Source organism: Phacochoerus africanus, chromosome 15, assembly GCF_016906955.1.
Source record: "Phacochoerus africanus isolate WHEZ1 chromosome 15, ROS_Pafr_v1, whole genome shotgun sequence".
In the NCBI taxonomy this organism is placed as follows: Eukaryota; Metazoa; Chordata; class Mammalia; order Artiodactyla; family Suidae; genus Phacochoerus; species Phacochoerus africanus.
Genome location: NC_062558.1, coordinates 72429205 through 72455032, shown reverse-complemented (window position 1 = coordinate 72455032; position 25828 = coordinate 72429205). Strand labels below are relative to the sequence as shown.

The 25828-nt window shown below is 40.6% G+C and overlaps 1 protein-coding gene and 1 pseudogene across 1 annotated transcript in view; both read left to right on the top strand.

Annotated features, from left to right (window-relative positions):
* The window catches only part of DNA2 (DNA replication helicase/nuclease 2), a 56394-nt gene that overhangs the window by 10446 nt on the left and 20120 nt on the right, over positions 1 to 25828 (top strand). The window contains exons 5-9 of the mRNA XM_047762030.1: positions 5245 to 5376; positions 13241 to 13460; positions 20815 to 20932; positions 21991 to 22150; positions 25012 to 25206. Coding sequence (XP_047617986.1) covers positions 5245 to 5376; positions 13241 to 13460; positions 20815 to 20932; positions 21991 to 22150; positions 25012 to 25206 — 825 coding nt within the window. The remainder of the gene's footprint in view (positions 1 to 5244; positions 5377 to 13240; positions 13461 to 20814; positions 20933 to 21990; positions 22151 to 25011; positions 25207 to 25828) is intronic.
* On the top strand, positions 16788 to 18429 carry LOC125116632 (vacuolar protein sorting-associated protein 37A-like; annotated as a pseudogene).

The window sequence follows — 25828 nt, the reverse complement described above, 5'->3', positions numbered from 1 at the left end:
CTAGGGGTCTAATCAGAGGTGTAGCCACTGGCCTACACTACAGCCACAGCAACTTGAGATCCAAGCCGCAGCTGCAACCTACACCACAGCTCACGACAACACCAGATCCTTAACCCATTGAGCGAGGCCAGGGATCAAACCCACAACCTCATGGTTTCTAGTTGGATTCGTTAACCGCTGAGCCATGGTGGGAACTCCACAATAGGATACTTTAAAAAATACCCCAAGACAGAAGTTCCATGGAGGTCTAGTGGTTAGAACTCTGCACTTTCACTGCTGTGGTCCAGGTTCAATCCCTGGTCTGGGATCTGAGACCCCATTTCAAGCCACTGCACTATGCGACCAAGGAAAAAGAAATACCCACAGCCTAAAATAACGAAGTTCTTTTCTACCCTCTCATAGACCCTTCTACTCTATTACACATCTTAAAACAGATTTTTATCTGTGCATACTCTGCTTTCATTATATCTATAATAGTCTAGGCTTGAAGATCCTGAACCTTAGGTATCTCCATAATCTCAGGAAAGAGCAGGTGGTTACATGACATTTTGCTGTGATTTGGATAAAATTAAAAAGGGAGAATTTAAATGCAGAGAGTTTAAATAACAAGTGTGAACCAGTTTGGAGACTTTAAAGAGTCCTGGTCTATAAAAAGTAAACCACTGGGAAAAATCTGCCCAAGGAGATGATGACAGTGAAGAATGCTTCCAGGATGGTTGGCAAAGGTTACTTAGGAAAAAGGTTACCCAATTGCGCAAGGCTTTTTAATTTAATTTTATTATTTTTAATTTAATTTTTTTGGCCACCCCCCTCCAAGGGGCATGTGAAGATTCCCGGGCCAGAGACCAAACTTATGCCACAGCAGTGAGCCAAGCCCCAACAGTGACAACTGCTGGATCCTTAACCCCTGAGCTACCTGGGAACTCCAGGGTTTTTTTTTTTTAATAGTAATTATTATTTCTAAATAGGTTATAAATTTACCTACACTGTAGTGTAATAGTACAAGAGGATATGCAGTGATATTAAGTCCTTCCTACCCCCTACCTCCCTGGTCACTCACTTCCTCCTACCAGAGACAGCCACTGTTAGCAGTCTCTTATATGTCCTTCCACAGAGATTTCATTTACATGTGACTATATGTGTGTTTATTTATGTTTATATATTATTTTTTATACAAATGGTAGAATACTATGCAAATTATTTTATATAAAGATTAAATCTTGGTGATTATACCATATCAATACTTATTGAGCTATCTCTCTCTCTCTTTTTTTTTTTTTTGGCTGCACCCATGGCATACAGAAGTTCCTGGGTCAGGGATAGAACCTCCACTATAGCAGTGACAATGCTAGATTCCTTAACACTCTGGGCCACAAGTAACTCCTATACATTTTTTATTTAATAACTGCAGGCATGTATCTGGGTGCAATACTTAGAAGTGGAATTGGTGGAGTTATTTACATTTATTTAAACTTTTTTTTTTTTTTGTCTTTTGCTTTTTTAGGGCCACACTTGCGGCATATGGAGGTTCCCAGGCTAGGGGTCGAATCAGGACTGTTGCTTCCAGCCTGCACCAGAGCCATAGCAATGCCAGATCTGAGCCATGTCTGTGACTTACACCACAGCTCATGGCAATGCTGGATCCTTAACCCACTGAGCGAGGCCAGGGATTGAACCGGCAACCTCATGGTTCCTAGTCAGATTCATTTCTGCTTCACCATGTCAGGAACTCCATATTTAAACATTTAAAACATCTTTTTATTTGAAAATAATTTTAAATTTAGAGAATAGTTGCAAGAGTAGTACAAAGACCATCCATATACTCTTTTTTTTTTTTCTTCTGGTTGTGTCTGTAGCATGTGGACATTCTTAGGCCAGGGATCAAAAGTGAGCCACATTGGTGACAGCACCAGATCTTTAAGTTGGTGAGCCATGAGGGAACTCCTTTTATTTATTTATTTTTAAGCTGCACCTGAGGCATATGGAAATTCTTGAGCCAGGGATCAAATCTGAGCTGTAGTTATGACCTGTGCCTCATTTGGGGCAACATCAGATCCTTAACCCACTGACTGCACTGGGCTAAGGATCAAATCTGCACCACTGCAGTGACAACACAGGATCCTTAACGCACTGTGCCACAGTGGGAACTCCCACAAGGGAGCTCATATGTGGTTTTTTTTATCTTTTTTTTTTCTTTTTGGTCTTTTTTGCCGTTTCTTGGGCCGCTCCTGTGGCATATGGAGGTTCCCAGGCCAGGGGTCCAACCAGAGCTGCAGCCGCCAGCCCATGCCAGAGCCACAGCAATGTGGGATCCGAGCCGCTTCTGCAACCTACGCCACAGCTCATGGCAACGCCGGATCATCAACCCACTGAGCAAGGCCAGGGATTGAACCCGCAACCTCATGGTTCCTAGTGGGACTCGCCAACCACTGCGCCATAACGGGAACTCCATTTGTGGTTCTTTTAAATACTTGTATGTATTTCCTAGGAATAAGAGTTTCTCTACATAACCACAGAATACTTCAACTTCAGGAAATTTGACTTCAGGAAATTTGCTATACGAGTTCCTGCTGTGGTGCAGTGGGTTCATGATCTGGTTTATCTCATTGGCATTGCTGGGTCAATCCCAATCCAGGAAGGTCAAAGGTGTGACTCAAATTTGATCACTGGCCTGGGAACTTCATATGCTGTGGGTGTGGCCAAAAAAGGGAACATTTTTATAAAATTTGTAGACACATCTACTGTACACATTACAGCAAATGGAATTCCTGGGCCAGGCATCAGATCCGAGCTGCAGTTTTGACTCACACTGCAGCTGCAATGCTGGATCCCACTGTGCCGGGCCAGGATTCTAATCTGTGTCCCCGGGCTCCGGAGACACCACCCATCCCTTTGTGCCACAGCGGGAATATCTATATCATCTTTTATCCACTGGAGTTGCTAGATTTCAAACAGCCTTTTTCAAGGATAACGTTTGCCTTATATGGGCTGACTGTGTTTCTGTAGGGCACTTTACTGTCAGCAGTTGCTCCTTGGTTCGAGATATTTTAGCTTCACCTTCAACCTGGTGTTACTTTTGTGCATAGGACAGGCAGTCTTGGCAGAGCGAGGATTGTAATTTTGTCTTCCCTGCTGAACTGGCTCTCCCTGGTAAGCCAGAGGTAGCAGAAACCTAGGAAATTAGGAGTTTATTAGATTTGGTATGAGAAATGTTGTAGAGTTACTATATAGTAAATTTATAGTGTTCTGGAGTCTCAGTTCACTGGCCTGGGAACTTCCACATGCCGCAGGTGTGGCCAAATAGGGGGAAAAAAAAACAGCAAAAGAGAGAACTTACCTTTTTCTCACTTTCTGAAGATAGCACCATAACAACATATTCATCAAACATGAGACTCCAGAACACTACACATTTACCATATAGTAACTCTGCAACCTAATAGCATTTTTTTTTTCTCTTTTTTAGCGCTGCACCTGAGGCATATGGAAGTTCCCAGGCTAGAGGTTGAATCAGAGCTGCAACTGCTGGCCTACACCACAGCCACAGCGACTCAGGATCCAAACCACATCTTCGACCTACCCCACAGCTCATGGCAATGCTGGGTCCTTAACCCAGTGAGCAAGGCCAGGGATCAAACCTGCATTCTCATGGACACTATTTGGGTTGTTTCTGCAGAGCTGCAATGGGTACTCCCTAATCTGCTGCATCTGGCTTACCAGAACTATCAGTTTTCCAGGAGAGCCAGTTCAGCAGGGAAGACAAAATTTGTAGCCTAGCTCTGTCGAGATTGCTTGTCACTACAGTGGCTCAGGTTACTGCTGTTGACATGGGGTCAATTCCTGACCTGGGAACTTCTGCATGTCATGGTGCAGCCAAAAAAAAAAAAAAATAGTGCTTGGCCTATTTTAGCATTAAATGAGGATTCACTGTCATCGTCATCTTACCTTGTTGAATTCTTATCATAAGCCACTTACTTTTCGTAGGCTGTAAAATTTTACTTAGTCCTCAAACTAACTGCAGTAGTTATCACCTCACATTACAGATGAGGAAACTGAGGCTCGGTAACAGTGAATTGTCCAAAGTCACACATCTAATAAATATAGAGTTAGGACTCAAAACTGGGTATGATTGGACACGAAACATACATACTCTTAAAACCCCGGAGTAGTTTTCAAGATTGAGATGCTTGGGTGTTCCCCTTGTGGCTCAGTGGAAACGAATGACTACTATCCATGAGGATGCAGGTTTGATCCCTGGCCTTGCTCAGTAGGTTAAGGATCTGGCGTTGCCATGAGCTGTGGTGTAGGTCGAAGATGTGGCTCAGATCCCCATGTTGCTGTGGCTGTGGCATAGGTCGGCAGCTACAGCTCTGATTTCACCCCTAGCCTGGGAACTTCCATATGCGTTGGGTGTGGCCCTAAAAAGACCCCCCCAAAAAAAGATTGGGATGCGTAAACATAAAGGAGCTGGGAGAACCATCCTGGGAGGGTAAGACTAATAGTAGTTCTAAGAACTTTTTGGTCTCAGGACCCTGTGACGCTAAAAAAAAATTACTGAGGATCCTGAAGAGCTTTCATTTATGCAAGTTATATTATTGTACTACAAATGAAAATTGAGACAAATTAAAAATGTCCATTGATTAATTTTATTTATTTATTTTTAGGACCACACCCGTGACATATGGAGGTTCCCAGGCTGGGGTCTAATCGGAGCTACAGCTGCTGGCCTACACCACAGCCACAGCAACATGGGATCCAAGCCTCGCCTACAACCCACACCACAGCTCACGGCAATGCCATGTCCTTAACCCATTGTGCGAGGCTAGGGATTGAACCCACAACCTCAGTGTTTCTAGTTGGATTTATTTCTGCTGCATGCCAGGACGGGAACTACTATTGATTAATTTTAAAATAATAACAATCCATTCCACATTAACATAAGTAACAGTTTAATGAAAAATAACTTTTTGACAAAAAATATAATGAGACACATGGCATTGTTTTACATTTTTGTAAATGTTTTGATGTTTTGACTTAGTACAAGACACTGGGTCTCTTGTTCTGTGTTGTTGTATATGTATCAGAATTTCCTTCCTTTCCAAGACTGAATAATATTCCATCGTATATACCACATTGTATTTATCCACTCATTAGTTGATGGGCACTTTGGTTGCTTATTTGAATGTTTTTGTTCTTATTTATTTTTTTCATATTTAAACTTTCATATTTAATATCTTATTTTGGCAGGTATCGCCTCAATCTGAATCAAGATGAGGTAAAACAAGAAGTAGAGGAGTATCTTCCTTCATTTTCTAAATGGGCTGGAGATTTTATGCGTAAATATACTTCAACTGACTTCCCTCAAATGCAGCTCTCTCTGTAAGAAACACATTTTGTTTATATGGTGTTCATGTTTAGACCAGGATTTTATTCGAGATGTTGAATGAAAGCTTATTAGAGGTCAAGTTATTACAGGTAGCCTTTCACTTACCTTGTAAATTATAGTCCTGAGTATCTTTCTTGGACAAAAAATTTAATGAATAGAAAATTCTATTCTCATTATAATAAAATTTGTAATTTTTGGATGTAGGTATAGTTTTGAAATAAAAATTTCAGTTTGTAAATATTTGGGGGGGTCCTAATTTCATATATATTCCTCTGTGTTACTATCATATATGGACTGTCTCAGGTGTCAATTGCCATGGATTTGTCCTATATGTTTAAGTACCATGTTTAGCTATTCAGTGCTGTTTGGCATTCTTTTTTTTTTTTTTTTTTTTTAACTTTTCTCCCCCTTTAAATAGCATTGATAGGAGTTCCCTCATGGCACAGTGGGTTTAAGGTCCAGCATCATCACTGCTGTGGCTCTGGTTACAACTGTGGCGCAGGCTTAATCCCTGGCCCAGGAATTTCCACATGCCGTGGATGTGGCCAAAAAAAAAAAAAGCATTGATATATATTTATAGGTAATCCTTTTTTCCCACTCATTTAAATATTTGCTCACTTAGCAATATTTTTTAAGTGCCTAATATGTGCTAAACAATGTTCTAGATTCTGAGATCCTAGTAGCAAAAAAAAAAAGCCACTGACTCATGGTGTTTCTATACCCCAAACAAGTAAACAGCAGGGTGCCAGATTATGATAAGTGCAGTGCAGAACAATGGGGGAAGATAAAAAGGAGAGGGGAGTTGGAGGGACATATTTTGGTAGAATGGTCATGAAAGGTCTCTCTAATAAGGTGGCACTGATCAAAAAAAGCCTGAAGGAAATGAAGGAGCAGCCCTGTAGCTGTCTGTAGGAAAAACATTCCAGTCAAAAGCCCTGAGGGTAATGCCCTCCTGCCAGTGTGACTGGAGCAGAGTGAGGTAGGAGAGAGAGCAGAAGCAGCTATCCTGGGGCCTTATTAGCCTTGAGGGACATTGCCTGCCATTCTGATTCCATGACCACATGCAGTCTGGCTTCCATTGGGAAGCCAGTGCAGGGGTTGCATGGAATTTTGTTAGTTTGTTTACATCCTCACAGAGACAACATCGGGTCCTAACCCGCTGAGACACAGTGGGAACTCCTGCACAAACATTTTTGATCTTTGTTTTGTTTTGTTTTGTTTTTGTCTTTTTAGAGCCACACCCGTGACATATGGAGGTTCTCAGGCTAGGGGTCAAACTGGAGCTAGAGCTGCTGACCTATACCACAGCCATAGCAATGCTAGATCTGAGCCATGTCTGCGACCTGCACCACAGCTCACGGCAACACCTGATCTTTAACCCACTGAGCAAGGCCAGGGATCGAACCCGCATCCTCAGGGATCCCAGTTGGTTTCGTTAACTGCTGAGCCACGACGGTAACTCCTGAAGCAGGCAACATTTTGGAGTTCCCTTGTGGCTCATCAGGTTAAGGATCTGGTGCTGTCACTGCTGTGGCTCTGGTTACAGCTGTGGTGCAGGTTTGATCCCTGGACTAGGAACTTTTGTATACCGAGGGCACATCCCCCTCCCAAATTAAAAAAATAAATCAAACAGGGCACATTTTACTTCTTTAAATAGGTACAACTTCCTTTTATATCAGCATTCTTTATCTTTTCTCAGTATTCTCAATATTTTATCATGACTTTTGCAATTTGAACCTATTTTAAGATTTGGGAATCAGGAATCTTGGGAACTGTTAGTCCTTTGTTTTTCTTTTTCTTTTTTTTAAGGGAGAATTATTTTTTATTAGTTTTTAGTGATTACATAATTTCTTCCTTTTTAGTTAATGTTTTTTTTAAATTACTCGATGAATTTATCACATTTATAGTTGTACAATGATCACCACAATCCAATTTTACAGGATTTCCAAACCTCAACCCAGCGCATCCCCCAACCTCCCACCATTAGTCCTTTGGGCCAGTTTTTTTTCTTAAGTTCTCTGTGGTTCAAAGGACGTACTGAGCATGGATGTGAATCCCAGTTTTGTCACAATTCAGCTGTGTAACTTTAGGCAGGTTCCTTAACCTCTCATGCTAGTTTCTGCATTGATCTGATTTACTTTGAAAGGATCAGTCTGGCTGCTCTTGTGTTGTAGGGTAAGGGTAGAGGTAGGAGTCCAATTTGGAGCTTCCTGCAGGAATCCAAGCAAGAGAGGGTGGTGGCTTAGTGTTGTGGAGATGATGAGAATCAGTTGGATTATGGTCAGATTTTCAAGGTAGAGCTGATAGGTTTTGGACTGGGTGCAGGGTGTGAGGGAAAGAAATGTCAATGGTGATTCCTGGGGAGCAAATGTGATCAAAATGGGGTCAAGAGAGAATGGTAGAAGAGGATTTGGAGTCAGGAAGTATAGGCAACTTGAGAGGTTGTTCTGTGAAAGGGTATGGAATGGTAGCCAGAGGCTTACGTGGGGTGGAGATCTTTGTTATTGTTTTGAAGATGGAAGATATAACATGTTTATATGCCCATGAAAAGAATTCCGCAGTGAGGGCAACATTAATACTTAGAAGAGATGGGAGAATTCTTAAAGCTGTGTCCTTGAGTAGAGGAGAGGGAGTGAGAGTACACAAGTAGAAGGGTGGACCTTACAGGGGTAGTTATATTCTTGTATTTAAACCTTAGAACTGGATTCCAGAGTACTTGGAAATTTTACAGCCTTTTACATATTGTTAGAATTTTTTGAGAGTTTTCTAATTGTTTTATTTTTTCATTATTTTCTTTTGGCCCCAACCACAGCATATAGAAGTTCCTGGGCCAGGGTTTGAATCTCGGCCACAGCTGCAGCCTGTGCTGCAGGTGCAGCAATGTTGGGTCCTTAACCCACTGCTCGGGGCTGGGGATTGAACTTGAGCTGTCTCAGAGACAATGCCGGGTCCTTAACCCACTATGCCACAATGGGCTGCACCCCCAGCATGCAGGAGTTCCCAGGCCAGGGATTGAATTTGTGTCACAGGGGTAACCAGAGCCATAAAAGTGACAATACCAGACCCTTAACTTACTGAGCCACATGGAATTCCTGATATACATTTTAAAAATAGTGGTTAAGGAGTTTCCTGGTGGCCTAGTGGTTAAGGGTTAAGGATTCATCATTATTACTGCTGTGGCTTGGGTTTGATTCCTGACCCAGGAACTGCTGTATGCTGCCGGCAAGGCCCCTCACTTCCCCCCCCCCCCAAAATAAATAAATAGAAGTACTTAGTGATTAAAAAAAAATAAGGGCTTGGAATTCCCATTGTGGCTTAGCAGAAATGAATTTGACTAGCATCCATGAGGACGCAGGTTCAATCCCTGGCCTTACTCAGTGGGTTAAGAATTGGGCATTCCTGTGAGCTGTGGTGTAGGTTGCAGATGTGGCTTGGACCTGGCATTGCTGTGGCTGTGGCGTAGGCCAGTGGCTACAGCTCCGATTAGACCCCTAGCCTGGGGACCTCCATATGTCATGGGTGTGGCCTTAAAATTAAAAAATATATAAAAAAATAAGGCTTATCTTGCTGTTAGGATTGAGTTTATTTCTCATATTATTAATTTCTGTTGTGCTTATAAATTTACCACCAGCCCCCACCCTAAAAAAAAAAAAAGCTGGAGAAAATAGGTTAATTTTTCTTCTAGTTTTTTATTTTTTATTTTTTTTTCTCTTTTGTCTTTTTTTTTTTTTTTTTTTGCCATTTCTTGGGCCGCTCCCGCGGCATATGGAAGTTCCCAGGCCAGGGGTCGAATCAGAGCTGTAGCCACTGGCCTACGCCAGAGCCACAGCAACGCCAGATCCGAGCCGTGTCGGCAACCTACACCACAGCTCACGGCAATGCCGGATCGTTAACCCACTGAGCAAGGGCAGGGACCAAACCCGCAACCTCATGGTTCCTAGTCAGATTTGTTAACCACTGCGCCACGACGGGAACTCCTATGGTTGTTTTTGATATTAGAGTTTCTTTCAGTGTTAATTGTTTTAGCATTTTCTCTGGGTGTTTTTCTTTTGGCTAAAATGTACTCATTGTTTTGCAGTGATACACTGCCATAGACTCATGGACATATCTCTTTGGGTGTCATGTATTACATGCTGTATCTGTACCCAGAATTGGTGTAGGTGTTGCAGGGAGATAAAGCCCTCCAAGAACTCAGTGTATTGCTGGTAGTTGAAAACATAGACGTGGAGGGGATTGCTGAGAGACAACACATAGGGCAACAGAAGAAGCATAGAACCCTGGAAGGTAACCATGTGTAAGGACAGAGGGAGAGGGTAGAATCCATTGAAGGAGGCTTAGGGTTGACGAGCAACAGATTTGTCGCTGGAAGAAGAAGCATGTCATGGAAGCATAGGAAAGATCTACTCCACAGCCAGAGCAACATAGGATCCGAGTTGCATCTGCAACGCACACCACAGCTCACGGCAACACTGGATCCTTAACCCATTCAGCAAGGCCAGGGATTGAACTCACATCCTCATGGATACTAGTTGGGTTTGTAACCCACTGATCGGCAATGGGAACGCCTGTTTCATTTATTTCTAGTGGGATTTCATGTGTCTGTGAAGGAGATGATCCTCTGTATTTGCATCATTTCCCTAGAAGTTTATAGCTAGTGTTAAAAAAAAAACAAAAAAAAAACTAAACTTTAGACTTCAGAGCAGAGAATGAGACCTTTAAAAAACCATTTAAAAAGACAGAGTTCCTGTCATTGCTCATCGGTAATGAACCTGACTAGTATCCATGAAGTTGTGGGTTTGATACCTGGCCCCGATCAGTGGATTAAGGATCTGGTGTTGCCATGAGCTGTGGTGTAGGCTGCAGAGGTGACTTGGATCTGGTATTGCCGTGGCTCTTGTGAGGGACAGCAGTTACAGATCCAATTAGACCTGCAGCCTGGGAACTTCCATGTGCTGAGAGTGTGGCCCTAAAAAGACAACAACAAAAAAGATAACCTTTCTCACCCATAAGTAGTGAATGTGTATTTTCTTTATCTTCATGACATCATATTCTCTATCTGGTGGTTCTTGAAGGATTTTTACACCATTTTGCTGATGAAAATCATAGTAGTTAAATTGAACTAATGTTATTTATTCTACAGATCTAATCCTAAAACCACATTACTTCTTTTTCTAGGGGAATGAATTTTAATAACAAATAAAACATTTCATCACCTATCTTCTATTAAGTATACATATGACATTTTACATTTAGTAAAATTTGCTTTGTTTCATATATTTGAATATATATATCATCAGATAACATCTGGTGAGAGAAAACAGATAAATATTTAAGTAGTTTCTGAGTTCCCATTGTGGCTTAGTGGGTTAAGGTCCTGATATTTTCTCTGTGAGGATGTGGATTCAATCCCTGGCCTCGCTTAGTGGGTTAAAGATCCAGTGTTACTGTAAGCTGTAGTAGCCTGAGTCACAGATGTGGCTCAGATCCAGTGTTGCCATAGCTGTGGTGTAGGCCTGCAGTTGCAGCTCCAATTTGACCCCTGGCCTGGGAACTTCCACGTGCTGAAGGTATGGCCATAAAAAGAAAAAAGAAACACTTATTTCCCGTAAGTTGTATCTTACCTGAATTCTTCTATTGTCTTCTTCAGAGATTACAGAAGTATACATATTTTCTTGGAGATTATATTTGAAGCATCCTGAAAACAGTTTTTATTCTATTTTTTTATTTTTTATTTTTTTGTCTTTTTGCCATTTCTTGGGCCGCTCCTGCGGCATATGGAGGTTCCTGGGCTAGGGGTTGAATTGGAGCTGTAGCCAACGGCCTACGCCAGAGCCACAGCAACGCAGGATCCGAGCCATGTCTGCGACCTACACCACAGCTCACGGCAACGCCGGAACCTTGACCCACTGAGCCAGGGCAGGGATCCAACCCGCGACCTCATGGTTCCTAGTCGGATTCGTTAACCGCTGTCTCACGACGGGAACTCCAAAAACAGTTTTTAAAAAAATTACTGAAAATAGCATTCTTTTTCTAAGAAGATATTCTCATTTGTTAAGAAATAGCTGCTAATCTAAATAGCATGAAATTAGCAAACCAAAGTCAACTAAATCATGTATTCTGACTGCCAGAATTCTTTTTATATCTTGATTTTTATATTGTATCAAATGGTTTATTACTAGAAAATTTATTCTTTTCATATAAGATTTCTATTAGATTTAGTATTTTATATGGCTTTGAATATTAATAAGAATTAATAAGTAAAAGTTAGCTCTTACAAGACTTTTCTTCTGCAGAATAAAGCAAATCTTAGATGAGAGAAGTTGCAACAGGCTTTAAAAGTTATTTTCATCTCTCCTGATTCCTTTGACATTCATAAATTCCTTTTTTCCTCCTTCCTATGCTCTTGACTTATTTAACAGCTAAGATAATAAAATCAGAACCTCTTTTATAATATAAAAAACAGTGTTGAATACTTTGTTTTAATTATTGATTGTGGCAGAGATGGATTCATGTAATGATTAAGTAAAGAAATAATGAGTAATGTAGGGTCATATAAACCTCTCTGAGGATTGTCATGGAAGTGGGTGTGGAGCTGGGGGGATAGGAATGAAATGCTGGATGATCCAGCCCCACATTGTGTAGATGGGAAAGGTAGCTCCTTCTTAGCTTAATTTGATGTTACATGAAGGAACACATCCCTTCTTACCTAGGGCGCAACCACATGCAAGCCATTATGTATTAATCTGTATAATAATTGTATACCAGAATATTCAGATTGCACAGCGGCTCCAGCAGTCCAATTAATGAGACTTTCTCAATAATATAGGCTTAAGAAAATCAAGGCCTGAGTTAGGAAGATTATAGTAGGAATGAACTGAAAGGGCAGGTAACAAACATTAAGAAATTTATATTATTATTATTTTTTTGCCAGGTCTGAAGCATGTGTAAGTTCCCAGGCAAGGGATCAAACCCTTGCCACAGCAGCAACCCCAGCCACTGCTGGATCCTTAACCTTCTAGAACATCAGGGAATTCCTTTTTTACATTTTACTTTTTTTTTTTTGAACAACATTTAAATTATATGAGTTAGGGAGTTCCCTGGTGGCCTAGTGGTTAAAGATCTGGTGTTATCTCTGCAGGGGCTTGGATCATTGCTGTGGCACAGATTTGATCCCTGGCCTGGGAACTTCCACATGCTGTGGTCACAGTGAAAAAAAAACTTATATGAGTTAGACCTTGTAAGATACAAACTTGAGTGTGGATTAGAATTACTTGGAGAGCTTGTACACAAATTGCTGGGCCTCACCTATAGAGTTTCTGAACAAGCTGGTCTGGAATGGAGCCTGAGAATTTGCATTTATGACAAGTTCCTGGGTGATGCTAATGCTGCTCACCCAGGAACCACACTTTGAGAATCACTTCCCTAAAGGTATGTAGACGCTTTCCCATCCCCACATACTCTGTGTGCTATTGAGTGTCAGTGCCAGCATTTTTTTTTTTGGTCTTTTTTTTTTTTTTTAGGGCCGCACCCAAGGCATATGGAGGTTCCCAGGCTACGGGTCCAATTGGAGCTGTAGCCACTGGCCTATGCCACAGCCACAGCAACGCTGGATCCAAGCCGTGTCTGTGACCTACACCACAGCTCACGGCAATGCCGGATCCTTAACCCACTGAGCAAGGCTAGGGATTGAACCCACGTCCTCATGTATGCTAGTCAGGTTCGCTAACCGCTGAACCACAACGGGAACTCCAGTGCCAACATATGAGAAATGAGCTTTTAAGGGTTCTAATTAAATTTAATTTAATGTTTTAATTAAATATTGTAATTAGTTAAATATTTCTCTGTTTTGTTTTTTAGACCAAGTGATGGTGGTAACAACAACTCAGCATGTAATATTGAAGTTATAAACTCACTGGATATTGAAGAAAGCATTTGGTCCCCTAGGTTTGGACTGAAGGGCAAAATAGATGTTACAGTTGGTGTGAAAATACATCGAGGATGTAAAACGAAATACAAGATAATGCCACTGGAACTTAAAACTGGCAAAGAATCGAATTCTATTGAACATCGAAGTCAGGTAGAAATCTTAACAAGATAGTTGTCTGAATATATAGTATATTTAAATATTTTCATATGTTTAAAAGGGCGTCTTCTTTATATATTTTGATTTAATTCAGACGATTGTTATTTGAGTTTCATATAGTACTTTTCAATTTATGATACATCCAGATCCTCCAGTTGTTTGATGAATATATACACGGCTACAAGCAGGAAGCTTCCTCCAGCAAAGAAAGAGAGCAGTTGAACTTTTAAGCAGGTGTTGCCAAGTTTGTGCTACCAAGCTGTCAGTCTAAATAGATGCTCCTAAAAAACAGAAGTGGTTGATTATATAATTCGGGGAAATCAAGTATATTTGAAGATTTATTTATGCACATTAGCCTATTAAATTTTCAGAAAAATCTTAGTGATGTGGATTTGTTTTAGCTATGTCTACCTAGCATTTCCAAAAATCCGGTTTACCATAGAGCTGTTGTTTTCATGTAACATCTACCTACGAGCCTCTTTAGGAAACATTAGTATGAATTTATTCTTTCATTTCTGACCTTTAATTTGATTATATTGGTTTTTATTTAAAAATGAAATGTAGGAGTTCCCTTGTGGCACAGTGGGCTAGGGATCTGGCATTGTCACTGCAGCAGCTCAGATCCCTGTTGTGTCATGGAATAGTATGCTGTGTTGTTCTGGGAGTTTTCATATGCCTCAGCCATGGTCAGAAAAATAGAGAAGTGTATCTTACCATTATGTTAAATTCAGGCTTTTTCGATCATCTTTTCTTCTCTTTTGTAAACATAACAGTCTTCTGTTGTCCTTCACAATTATCTTCACTATAACTAATTAATTTTCTTTTTTAGCCGCCCCCTTGGTATTTGGAGTTCCTGGGTCGGGGATCAGATCCAAGCTGCAGTTGCGATCTAAGCTGGATCCTTAACCCATTGTATTGGGCAGGGATCAAACCTGTGTCTCAGAGCTCCCAAGATAACCTGATGCCATTGTGCCACAGCAGGAACTCCCAAGATTACTTGAAATTTGTGTTAATTATAGTGAGTTAAAGTAATTAACATAAAATTCTATTTTTTTCAAATTATTTTCATTTCCTCTGCCCACTGCCACATTGGCAGTCTGTGGTATATGCTAAACACTTTTAAATAAGTAAAGATAAAACTAAAAGAGCAATATTAGTGTATTCTCATGGTATGGTAAGTATTAAGGGAATAAATAATATAACAAAAAATGTAGCATATGAAACATAATTTAAATTTCCTTTTGCCCATGGAATTTCACGTATTATTTCAGCAGATTTTTATATGACATAAGGTTCAGATTCAAAGTACTGAATTGTATAATCAGGGATTAAAGAGACTCTTTTTAAATCTTTCTTGCCATTCTTAATTGTGTACCAGACACCAAAATTTTACCATGTGGGAATGAAAGCTTTTCTATTTAGGAAAGAAGAGTAGGATAACCTTGTTATATCACTTGTCATTAGGCTTTACAGATACTGGAGGTAGAGGAAAAATTAGGCTTCCTCTATCAGAAGACTTTCTCACTTTGGTGATACAGAAATGGCTGAAATTATAAAAACGAAGACTTGAAGGAGTTCGTGTTGTGGCGCAGTGGAAACGAATCTGACTAATATCTATGAGGATGCGGGTTCAATCCCTGGCCTCGCTCATTGGGTCGGGGATCCTGCATTGCCTGTGAGTTGTGGTATTGGTCACAGACGCAGCTCAGATCCCTTGTGGCTGTGGCTGTGGTGTAGGCCGGCAGCTGTAGCTACAATTCGACCCCTAGCCTGGGAACATCCGTATGCCACAGGTGCGGCTCTAAAAGGAAAAAAAAAAAGAAAAAAAAAGACTTGGCTAGATTAAAACCTTCTTAAAAAAAAGAAAAAAAAGAAAAAAAAAACAAAAAAAAAACCTTAAGAAAGGAAAATCATGCTAAGAGAGAAGAAAAGCTATTTTTGAAGTCAAAGATTTGAAGAAATGTGTTCTGTGTGCATGAGGCTGAATATTTTTACTTGGTTTTATAAGGACGAGTTTGATTGAAATCATTTTTGAATGCTAAAAGGAAGAGAAATAGAAAAGCATTTCAGTGTCTAAAGTGGTCTGGATTCAAAGATTTTTCTTCTAAGGCCACTTCTCTACATTGTAGTGCCTACAAGGCAAAGAATATTACTGTATTTAATTTTGTTCAGTTGCAAATTCTATCTTTGTAAGAAGAGAAGCTATAAGAACTTTTAAGAATATAAGGATATTTCTTGGAGTTCCTGTTGTGGTTAAGAATAGCAGGTTAAGAACCTGACATAGTCTTTGTGAGGATGCTGGTTTGATTCCTGGCCTTGATCAGAGTTAAGGATCTGGGGTTGTCACAAGCTGCAGTGTAGGTTGCAGATGCGGCTCGGATCCCACGTGTATGTGGCTGTGGCATAGTCGGCAGCTGTAGTTCCGATTCGACTTCTAGCCTGGGAATTTCCATATGCTGCATATGTGGCTGTAGAGAGGAAAAAAAGGATATTTCTTATATTTAAAAGTGAGGAAATTGGGAGTTCTCTTGTGGTGCAGTGGGTTGAGGATCTGGCATTGTCACTGTAGCCGTTCAAGTTGCTGCTATGGCACAGGTTGATCCCTGGCCTGGGAACATCTGCATGCCACAGGCATAGCAGGGAAAAAAAAAAAAAGGCAAATTGATTTGAACAAAGCTCAGACAAATATATTGGAGTTTATATTGCATATTCATTATTCAAGAAACAAGGAGACAGTGAAACTTTACATAGCTCGTTGTGTTGTATGGATATTGCAGATGAGGAAATACATAGATTTCCTCTCTTAGGAGATTTGACTTTCTCACTTTGGTAATACAGAAAAGGCTTATATTATAAACTAATTTCAATTAAGGAGGATCTTTATTTTATACATGGATTGTAGTCCAAAAATTCTTTCTAAGTCAGTAATTGGACATTTGAAGCATATTTTCTAAAGGAAAAATCTTATATGGAGCTGTGATCTCTAAACTGGCTCACAAAAACTTATTTAACTTGTGCTATAGTTGAATTATAATAATGTTGTAAAATTTCAGTCCAATTTCCTTTTATCATAATACGGAGGAAATTTCATTTCAGTTATTTTTCCCTTTTAATAATAATAAGTCTCCAAAGCAGAGTCCTCTTCCTTCTTTTTTTTTGGGGGGGGGGGAGGGCATGCCCGTGGCATGTGGTAGTCCCCAGGCCAAGGATCAGACCCTCGCCATGGCTGGAAACAGCCACAGCAGTGACAATGCTGGATACTTAACCCACTGAGCCACCAGGGAACTCCAGGGGGCCTCTTCCTTCTCCCTCAGTTCTCATGGGGGAAAATATTTAACATAGAAATAGTTCTGGGAAGCTGGGCTGTCAGGCAGCCTAACTGGCTTTTTGGGTGTCAGAGACGTGACGGGAGGACGATTGGTCCCAGGTGCTGAGTTCCCTCTCTCCAGCTGCCTGCAGTCAGAGCATACTCCCCAGGCCCCAAGGACCCTCAGCCAGGCTTGTTTAGAGGAGACAGCTCGCCAGCACTTGGGCTGGGGCATCCCTGCCCTCTCCTCCTCTGTTGCTGGAGAACCCCTGGGCTGGGCAGCTGGGAGAAGCACGCCAGAACCTTTAAGGCCTCGGGCCCTTGGGCTTGTGGAGGATGAGCTGGCCTCTTTCCCCTGAGCAAGAGCGATTCCTCTGAAGCTGGGTTACCCAGTGGCCTCACCAGCCTCCAACAGCGAAAGCAGTGCCTGATCGAGTCCCTCCGGAACTCACACTCCAGTATAGCAGAAATAAAGATATGAAATATAGGTTGCCATTCACCATACAACCTGACAATTAACATTAAGATATTGCTTCGTCCATGGTTTCCTCAGGAAAAACCAGTGATCAGTGTGTATCCACCAGAACAACATCACTTAGTGGATAAATAAGGAGTGTATGTTACCTCTCCATTAATAAACAATTTTACAATGCATTCAGATCTTGGGAAAATTATTCAGAGTCTCTCGGATGAGTTGTGGAAGAATCCTCCAGTTTTAGCTTCTGCTTCAGCAGCATTTCTGTATCTGTACAGTAACCCAGATGAGATGCCTCCTTGGGCTTCTCAGGGTTGTCCATTTCTTCCTCCATATCCCCCACAAGAAGCTAACAGGACTATCAGTTCTTTATCTGTTGCCAACACTGTTTCTTCTTCAACGATGAATTATACAACAGCCAAACCCGCTGCTCCTTCATTTGGTGTCCTTTCAAATATGCCATTGCCGGTTCCCGTAACATACACTTCAGCACCGATAAGCCAAAATGATTTTGACGACAAGATACCCGATGTCCCTGATGCATTTCCAGAACTCTCAGAACTAAGTGGGTCACAGCCTACAGATATGAATGAACAAGAGGAGATATTACTAGGACAGTTTCTGACATTGCCTCAGCTAAAACAAATTGTTACTGACAAGGATGACCTAATAAAAAGTATTGAGGAACTAGCAAGAAAAAAAAATCTTATTTTGGAGCCCAGCTTAGAAGCCAAAAGGCAAACAAGTTTAGGTAAGTATGGATTTCTTACAAATGACATCTACTTTTGAAGAAAAAGATGCAGAGGCATCATGAACTTAGAGCTGTAGCATGAGTGCCCTACAGGCAGGATTGAAAGCTGCACATGAAGCTGAGGAAGAATCCGATAATATTGCAGAAAATTTCTTGGAGGGAAAAACTGACGTAGATGATTTTCTCAGTAGCTTCATGGGAAAAAAAAAAACAAACAATTTACAACTGTAGAAAAGCCAAAGAAGAGAAGCTTCAACAAGTGATAGCAGTGCACAGTCAGTTTCATCCTCCACTATAGATTTTCCTGGAAAATGAACTGCCAAGAGAGGAATGGGACATAAAACAAAGCACATTTATTTTTATGATTTGCAAATTGGTATTTCATTACAGTGGCTGAATTAACAGATCTACTATATAGATTGTATACAGAACTGAGACTGATTTTGTAGATTAGAGTGATTGCTATGATGGTTGATAAATTTTCTGTACTATTTGCACTTAAAAAGTTTATTTATGTTGATAAATCCTATCATATTTAAGTTCCACTGCTGTTCCTCTCTTATTATTGTTTAAATACCTATGCTGGAATTTTATCTAGTTTCAGTACTTTATAAAATTACTTCAATTTGTATTTTTAATTTGAAACTGCCTCATGTCTTTATCAAGAGTGGTTTGTTTAGATTTTTTCTAACAGTAACCTTTCAACTTTTTTGAAAAATTAGTATTTCAACTATAGAAAGACTCTTTGTTTTTCCTTTCTTTCTGGATGAAAAACCTTTCGAAAATAATTGTTTTTAACATACCAAACCTGCCAATGTGAAGTCTCAAGGAAGTAACTTAATAGATGCAATAAATCAAAAACCAAAAGCAAGCAAGCAAGCAACGCAGAATCCAAGCCACATCTGCAACCTACACCAGAGCTCATGGTGATGCCAGATGCTTAACCCACTGAGCAAGGCCAGGATCGAACCTGCATGATCATAGATACTAGCTGGGTTTGTTACTGCTGAACCACAATGGGAACTCCGACAAGTTCATTTTAATTTTCACAAGTTTTATTTGGTCAGGGAACTATATCTAGTTACTTGTGATGGAGCATTATGGAGGATAGTGTGAGAAAGAGAATGTGTGTGTATATATATATAGGTATGACTGGGCCTCTGTGCTATATAGCAGAAATTGACAGAACATTGTAAATCAACTATAATAAAAAAATAATAAAAGTTTTATTTGGTTACCAGTGCTGTATCAGGCAACACAAATAGAGTGCCTATAAAAAGATTTCCCAAAACATGCTGCATAAGCTCAAATGTTACTGCTAAGGTGTTTTCATGAACTAAAGGTGCTATTTCTAACTTGTCTTGGATGGTTTCTCTGAAGAGAGCCACATAAACCTAAGTACATAATGCCACCTCCTGCTCTGGAGAAAACAGTAAACTTATTGTAAAGTTAGTCTCATTTAGTTGTCTCAGTAACTATGCATAAATAATATGCATTTTAATGTTTGGTTCATTTAATTATTTAATTATTTATTTTATTTTATTTTATTTTTTTTGGTGCACCCCATGGCCTGTGGAAGTTACTGGGACAGCGATCAAACCTGTGCCATAGCACTGACCTGAGCCACTGCAGTGACAACGCTGGATCATTTATTTACTCGCTGCTCCACAAGAGAACTCCTAGTTCTCTCATTTTATTTTATTTTATTTATTTATTTCTTTAGGACCGCACTTATGGCATATGGAAGTCCCCAGACTAGGGGTCGAATTGGAGCTGCAGCTGCAGGCCTACACTGCAGCTTGTAGCAACACTGGATCCTTAGCCCTCTGAGTGAGGCCTGCATCCTCATGGACACTGTGTGTGGTTCTTAACCCACTGAACCACAACAGGAACTCTCTAGTTCCCTCATTTTAAATAGGGAAGATAGCATCTAAAGACTGTTAATTTCACAATGTAAAACATAGCTTGATTAATTTTCCTCTTGAGTTTATTGGAAACCAAACTATTTACTGTCTAAGAAAAATTCTAGGAGTTCTCTTTGTGGCTCAGTGTTTAACGAATCCGACTAGGAACTGTGAAGTTGCAGGTTCGATCCCTGGCCTCGCTCAGTGGGTTAAGGATCTGGCGTTGCCATGTGCTGTGGTGTAGGTTGCAGATGTGGCTTGGACCCCGAGTTGCTGTGGCTGTGGTGTAGGCCGGTGGCTACAGCTCTGCTTAGACCCCTAGTCTGGGAACCTCCATATGCAGCCCTAGAAAAGGTAAAAAGACAAAACAAAACAAAAAAGAAAAATTCTAAATATTTCTTTTGTGTGCGTAAAATTTAGAAGCATAACCTTTTTTTTTTTCTCTATCAATTTCTTTTTCTTTTTTTGCTTTTTAGGGCTGCACCCATGGCATATAGAAATTCCTAGGCTGGGGTCGAATCAGAGCTATAGCTGCCTGCCTACACCACGGCCACAGCAACGAGAGATCTGAGCAGGTCTGAGACTTATACCACAGCTCACAGGCAATGCCAAAATCCCGACCCACTGAGCGAGGCCCAGAATCGAACCTCATGGATATTAGTCGGATTCATTCCTGCTTCGCCATAGTGGGAACTCCCCTAGAAGCATAACCTATGTTTGTTTTGTGGAAATTAAGTACTTGACATTGAATTTATTATATTACTTTTACTAAATTTGGATCATGTTATTTTCAAAAGAGAGGTAGCTTAATTGACTTTTCGATTTTAAAATTACAGTATGTCTTGATTGAAAAATGTGTGGAAATAGAGAAAGTTAAAGTTTTATTTGGCAAATGTACTGTATTTTCACAGCTTGTTCTATATACACTGCTATGCCAAGAGAGGAGAGCTGATCCAGAGGCTGGCCTGCTCCTCTACCTGAAGACTGGCCAGATGTACCCTGTGCCTGCCAAACATCTTGATAAAAGAGGTTGAGCTCTTTTCTCTCAATTTTACTTCTTTTGGTTTTGTTTGCTGGTTGGTTTTTCCCTTCAACTTTTTTTTTTTTTTTTTTTGCTTTTCAGGGCCATACCTGTGGCATATGGGTGTTCCCAGGCTAGGGATCAAATCAGAGCTACAGCTGCCGGCCTACGCCATAGCCATGGCAACATTGGATCCTTAACCCACTGAGCAAGGCCAGGGATCGAACCCATATCATCATGAATCCTAGTAAGGTTCGTTAACTACTGAGCCACAAAGGGAACTCCTTTCCTTTAATGTTCGGTGGTATACATTTGTACCTGACAGTCGCTCACTGCACTTGTTATGCCTAAAGCAGGTTGTAATTTGTAAGTTGTGGTATTTTTTTTTTTTTTTGGCCACACCCAGGGTATGTAGAATTTCCCAGGCCAGGGATCGAACCCGAGACACAGCAGTAACCTGAGCCATTGTAGTGACAATGGCACGTCCTTAACCTGCTGAGCCACTTGGGAACTCCCTGAAAAAGAGAATTTTAGCAGTATACTGTAGAGTTGAAAATATTGTAGACTTTTTAAAATTTTACCGTCCAAAACTTTAAAATTCCTGTCTTATATTCAAGACAAACTAGTTAGCTGTATTTGTCCTTAGCATTCAGCTAATAAAATACCATCTTCACAAGATTTACTACTTATGTGATATATAGTTGTTTAAAAAACTTATCAATGAACAAAACTTAAAGGATTTATACCAAAAAAAATTTTTTTTGGCTACATCCATGGCATGTGGAAATTATTGGACCAGGTATCTAACCTGTGCCACAGCTGCAACCTAAGCCACAGCAGTGACAACACCAGGTACTTAACCTGCTGAGCCACCAGGGAATTCCTTCGTTTTTTTGTTTTTGTTTTCTAAAATGTTAACAGTGGTTATTCTAGTGTAATGGGAAATATAAATGTTCTGATTTCCTTTTTGTTTTTGAATCTGAAAATTTTACTTATATAAGGGAAAAGATTATAATAAAACTTGACTTAATTCTTAAAAAACCCCCACCCTTTTTTCCCCCCATAGAATTATTAAGGCTAAGAAACCAGATGGCATTCTCTTTGTTTCACCGTGTTAATAAATCTACTGGAGAGAAGACAAAGCTTGCTCCTTTGCCACAAATAATTGAGGAACAGCAAACCTGTAAATATTGTTCACAGATGGCCAACTGTGTTCTTTATAGCAGGTAAACACACTGGTTTCCAAAAACATTATATCCAGTTAAATAAGCACTCAAGTCAGAAGGATTTAACATTGTTGGCTGGTCTGAAATTGATGATTTCATTTTGGTTATTTAAAATGAAGGAAATAAGGGGAAAAAGCACAGTTAGTTCATGTTATATAACAGGGCTCTTTCCTTGGAGAATAATAGAATGCTTTTAAAACTTTCCTAGAGTGGATATTTTAATCTTGCTGCATATAGTTTCTGGAGAAATGAAATATTGTAGCACTTACGGAATCTAGTTAAGAAAGATGTAGAATGGGCATTGTGAATACAGCTTTTCTTAAGTGAAATTTCAAGAAATCTTCCATTAGTTGCTGTTTTATGTTTTTTTGTTTGTTTGTTTGTTTGTTTTTTAATTGTTCCTTGGGTATTTTGGCCACACCCATATCACGTGGAAGTTCTTGGGCTGGAAATTGAACCCACGCTGCAGCAATGAACTGAACTGCTGCAGTGACAATGCTAGATTCTTAACCCACTAAGCCACAAGGGAACTCAGTTGCTGTTTTAATTTCAAACCTTTTATAGTTCAAAACAGGGAAATTGATTCTTCCAGACAGGTTTATATGATCCAATAGAATTGTCTTGTTGATATGTGCCTATTTTTCCTATGTATGGGATGTTTATTAACTTTCTTATGAACAGTCATACGTATTTATACCTTCATAGGCCAGCGAGAGTTTCAAAGGACACAAGAAGGTACTTAGATATAAATTCAGACTAGGAAACAAGATCAAATCAGAGCCAAAGTTCTAACTCAGCCTGAAAATTCATGTAAAGGACCTTTAAAATTACAGTTGACTCTTGAACAATGCAGGGGTTGGGGGTGCCAACCCTCCCTGAACTTGAAAATCTGAGTATAACTTACAGTCAGCTCTCCGTATTCAAGTTTCTTCCACATTCACGGATTCAGCCAACCTTGGATTGCGTGGTACTGTAATATTTACTATTGAAAAAAACCCACATGTAAGTGGACCCCCACAGTTCAAACCTGCATTGTCAACAGTATTGTATCAAAAGATTTCTTTTTTTGGGAGTTCCCGTCGTGGCTTAGTGGTTAATGAATCTGACTAGGAACCATGAGGTTGCAGGTTCAATCCCTGGCCTTGCTCAGTGGGTCAAGGATCTGGCATTGTCATGAGCTGTGGTGTAGGTCGAAGACACGGCTCGGATCCTGCATTGCTGTGGCTGTGGTGTAGGCCGGCAGCTATAACTCAGATTAGACCCCTAGCCTGGGCGCCTTCATATGCCTTGGGATTGGCCCCAGAAAAGGCAAAAAGACCAAAAAAAAAAAAAAAAGATTTCTTTTTTTTCCCAAAAGATTTCTTAATGGCAGAGACCATGAACCATGGGAAATCTGGGCCTATAGTACAAGTAATTTTTCTCTTTTTTTTTTGGCTGCGCTGTGGCTTATGGAGTTCCCAGGCCAGGGATCAGATCCGAGCCACAGTTGCAGCCTACACTGCAGCTGCAGCAATGCCAGATCCTTTAATCCACTTTCCTGGACCAGGGATCGAACCTGCATCTTGGCGCTGCAGGGATGCCATCGATCCCATTGCGCCATAGCTAGAACTCCATTTTTTTTTTTTGTCTTTTTGCTATTTCTTGGGCCGCTCCCACGGCATATGGAGGTTCCCAGGCTAGGGGTCTTATCGGAGCTGTAGCTGCTGGCCTACGCCAGAGCTACAGCAACACGGGATCCGAGCCGCGTCTGCAACCTACACCACAGCTCACGGCAACGCCGGATCGTTAACCCACTGAGCAAGGGCAGGGACCGAACCCGCGACCTCATGGTTCCTAGTCGGATTCGTTAACCACTGCGCCACGACGGGAACTCCTAGAACTCCATTTTTTAAATTTTTATTTTATTGCTGCGATGTGGCACATGGAAGTTCCTGGGCTAAGGACTGAATCTGGGCCCAACTGAAACCTATGCCATTTCTGCAGTCACACCGAATCCTTTAACCCACTGCACTGGGTTGGGGATCAAACACATGCCTCTGCAGTGACCCAAGCCACCTCAGTCAGATTCTTAACACCCTGTGCCATAGTGAGAATTCCACAAGCATATTTTTTTGAAATCTTACATTTTACTCTTGATATTTTGTATGCCATCCTATATTTCTATATGAAAGTCTTAAAATTAGTGTTAAGCAAAATTGACACTGCATATGGTTCTCCATTTTGTTATGTTGAATTTCTTTTTTTTTTTTTTTGGTCTTTTTTGCCTTTTCTAGGGCCGCTTCCCGAGGCATATGGAGGTTCCCAGGCTAGGGGTCTAATCAGAGCTGTAGCCACCGGCCTACGCCAGAGCCACAGCAACTCGGGATCCGAGCCTCGTCTGCGACCTACACCACAGCTCACGGCAACACCGGATCCTTAATCCAATGAGCAAGGCCAGGGATCGAACCTGCCTCATGGTTCCTAGTCGGATTCGTTAACCACTGCGCCACGATGGGAACTCCTTGTTATGTTGACTTTCTAAATGGCTCAGAACTGGATGTACAAATATTGTGATTTTGAGAAATGCAGTCATACAACCAGCCAAATCATGCTACAGATAGGAATGAAGACTAGCATATACCCAACTTCAGCCCTTGTTGGGGGATAGTCACTGAAGGCAAAATAATGCAGAAATGAGTTTTCTATGTGTTCTGTTTTGTAAAAAGCCATTTGGCTTATGAAATGTTGAAATGACTTTTAGAGAAAATAGGGGCTGTGGTTATAAGTTGTGATTATCATCATATATGTGTTCTTATTTGAGAAATACCTCATTTCATAGGCAGCCAGTGAAATGAATCTCTGACTTGGAACTTTATCTTTAGAGCAGTTGAACAGCAGATGGATGGCAGTGCAGTCCTGACTGGCATGCTGCCCCAAATAAAAGAAGAAACCCAGCACCTAAAGCCTACACACTTAGAGTATTTCAGCCTTTGGTGTCTAATGTTAACTCTGGAGTCACAGTCAAAGGATAATAAAAAGAATCATCAAAATATATGGTTAATGCCTGCTTCAGAAATGTAAGTGGTCTGTTTAATAAAGTAAAACTTCAGTAATTTGGACAAGCCAGTGGGATGACATTTGGAATTCATGGCAAAGACTGGTTTTATAGCACGTTCAAGATACGCAGCTTCATGTATTCATGCTAACTTGAGATGGCTGTCAGTGAATTGTTTCTAAGTAGATCACCATTGTTATTTTCAGTAAACATGCCTCAAATAAATCTTGTTTATTATCAGTAAATTTTTTTTTCTTCGTCTTTTTAGGGCTGCACATGTGGTATATGGAGGTTCCCAGTCTAGGGGTCAAATCAGAGCTGCAGTTGCCAGCCTACACCACAGCCGTAGCAACGCCGGATCCAGGTAGTGTCTGTGACCTACACCACAGCCCCCAGCAACACTGGATCCTTAATCCACTGAGCGAGGCCAGGGATCGAACCTGTGTCCTTGTGGATACTAGTCAGATTCGTTTCTTCTGAGCCATGATGGTAACTACCTTTTTTTGGGGGAGACCTCTTATTATCAGTAAATCCTTTTTTATCAGTGAAGAGTATAAACGAGTTATCAAATTCGTAAGGTGAATTTCAGCAGGTTGAATGAATGAAGTGCAAATGAATGAAGTTTACTTCACATTTTAAATACT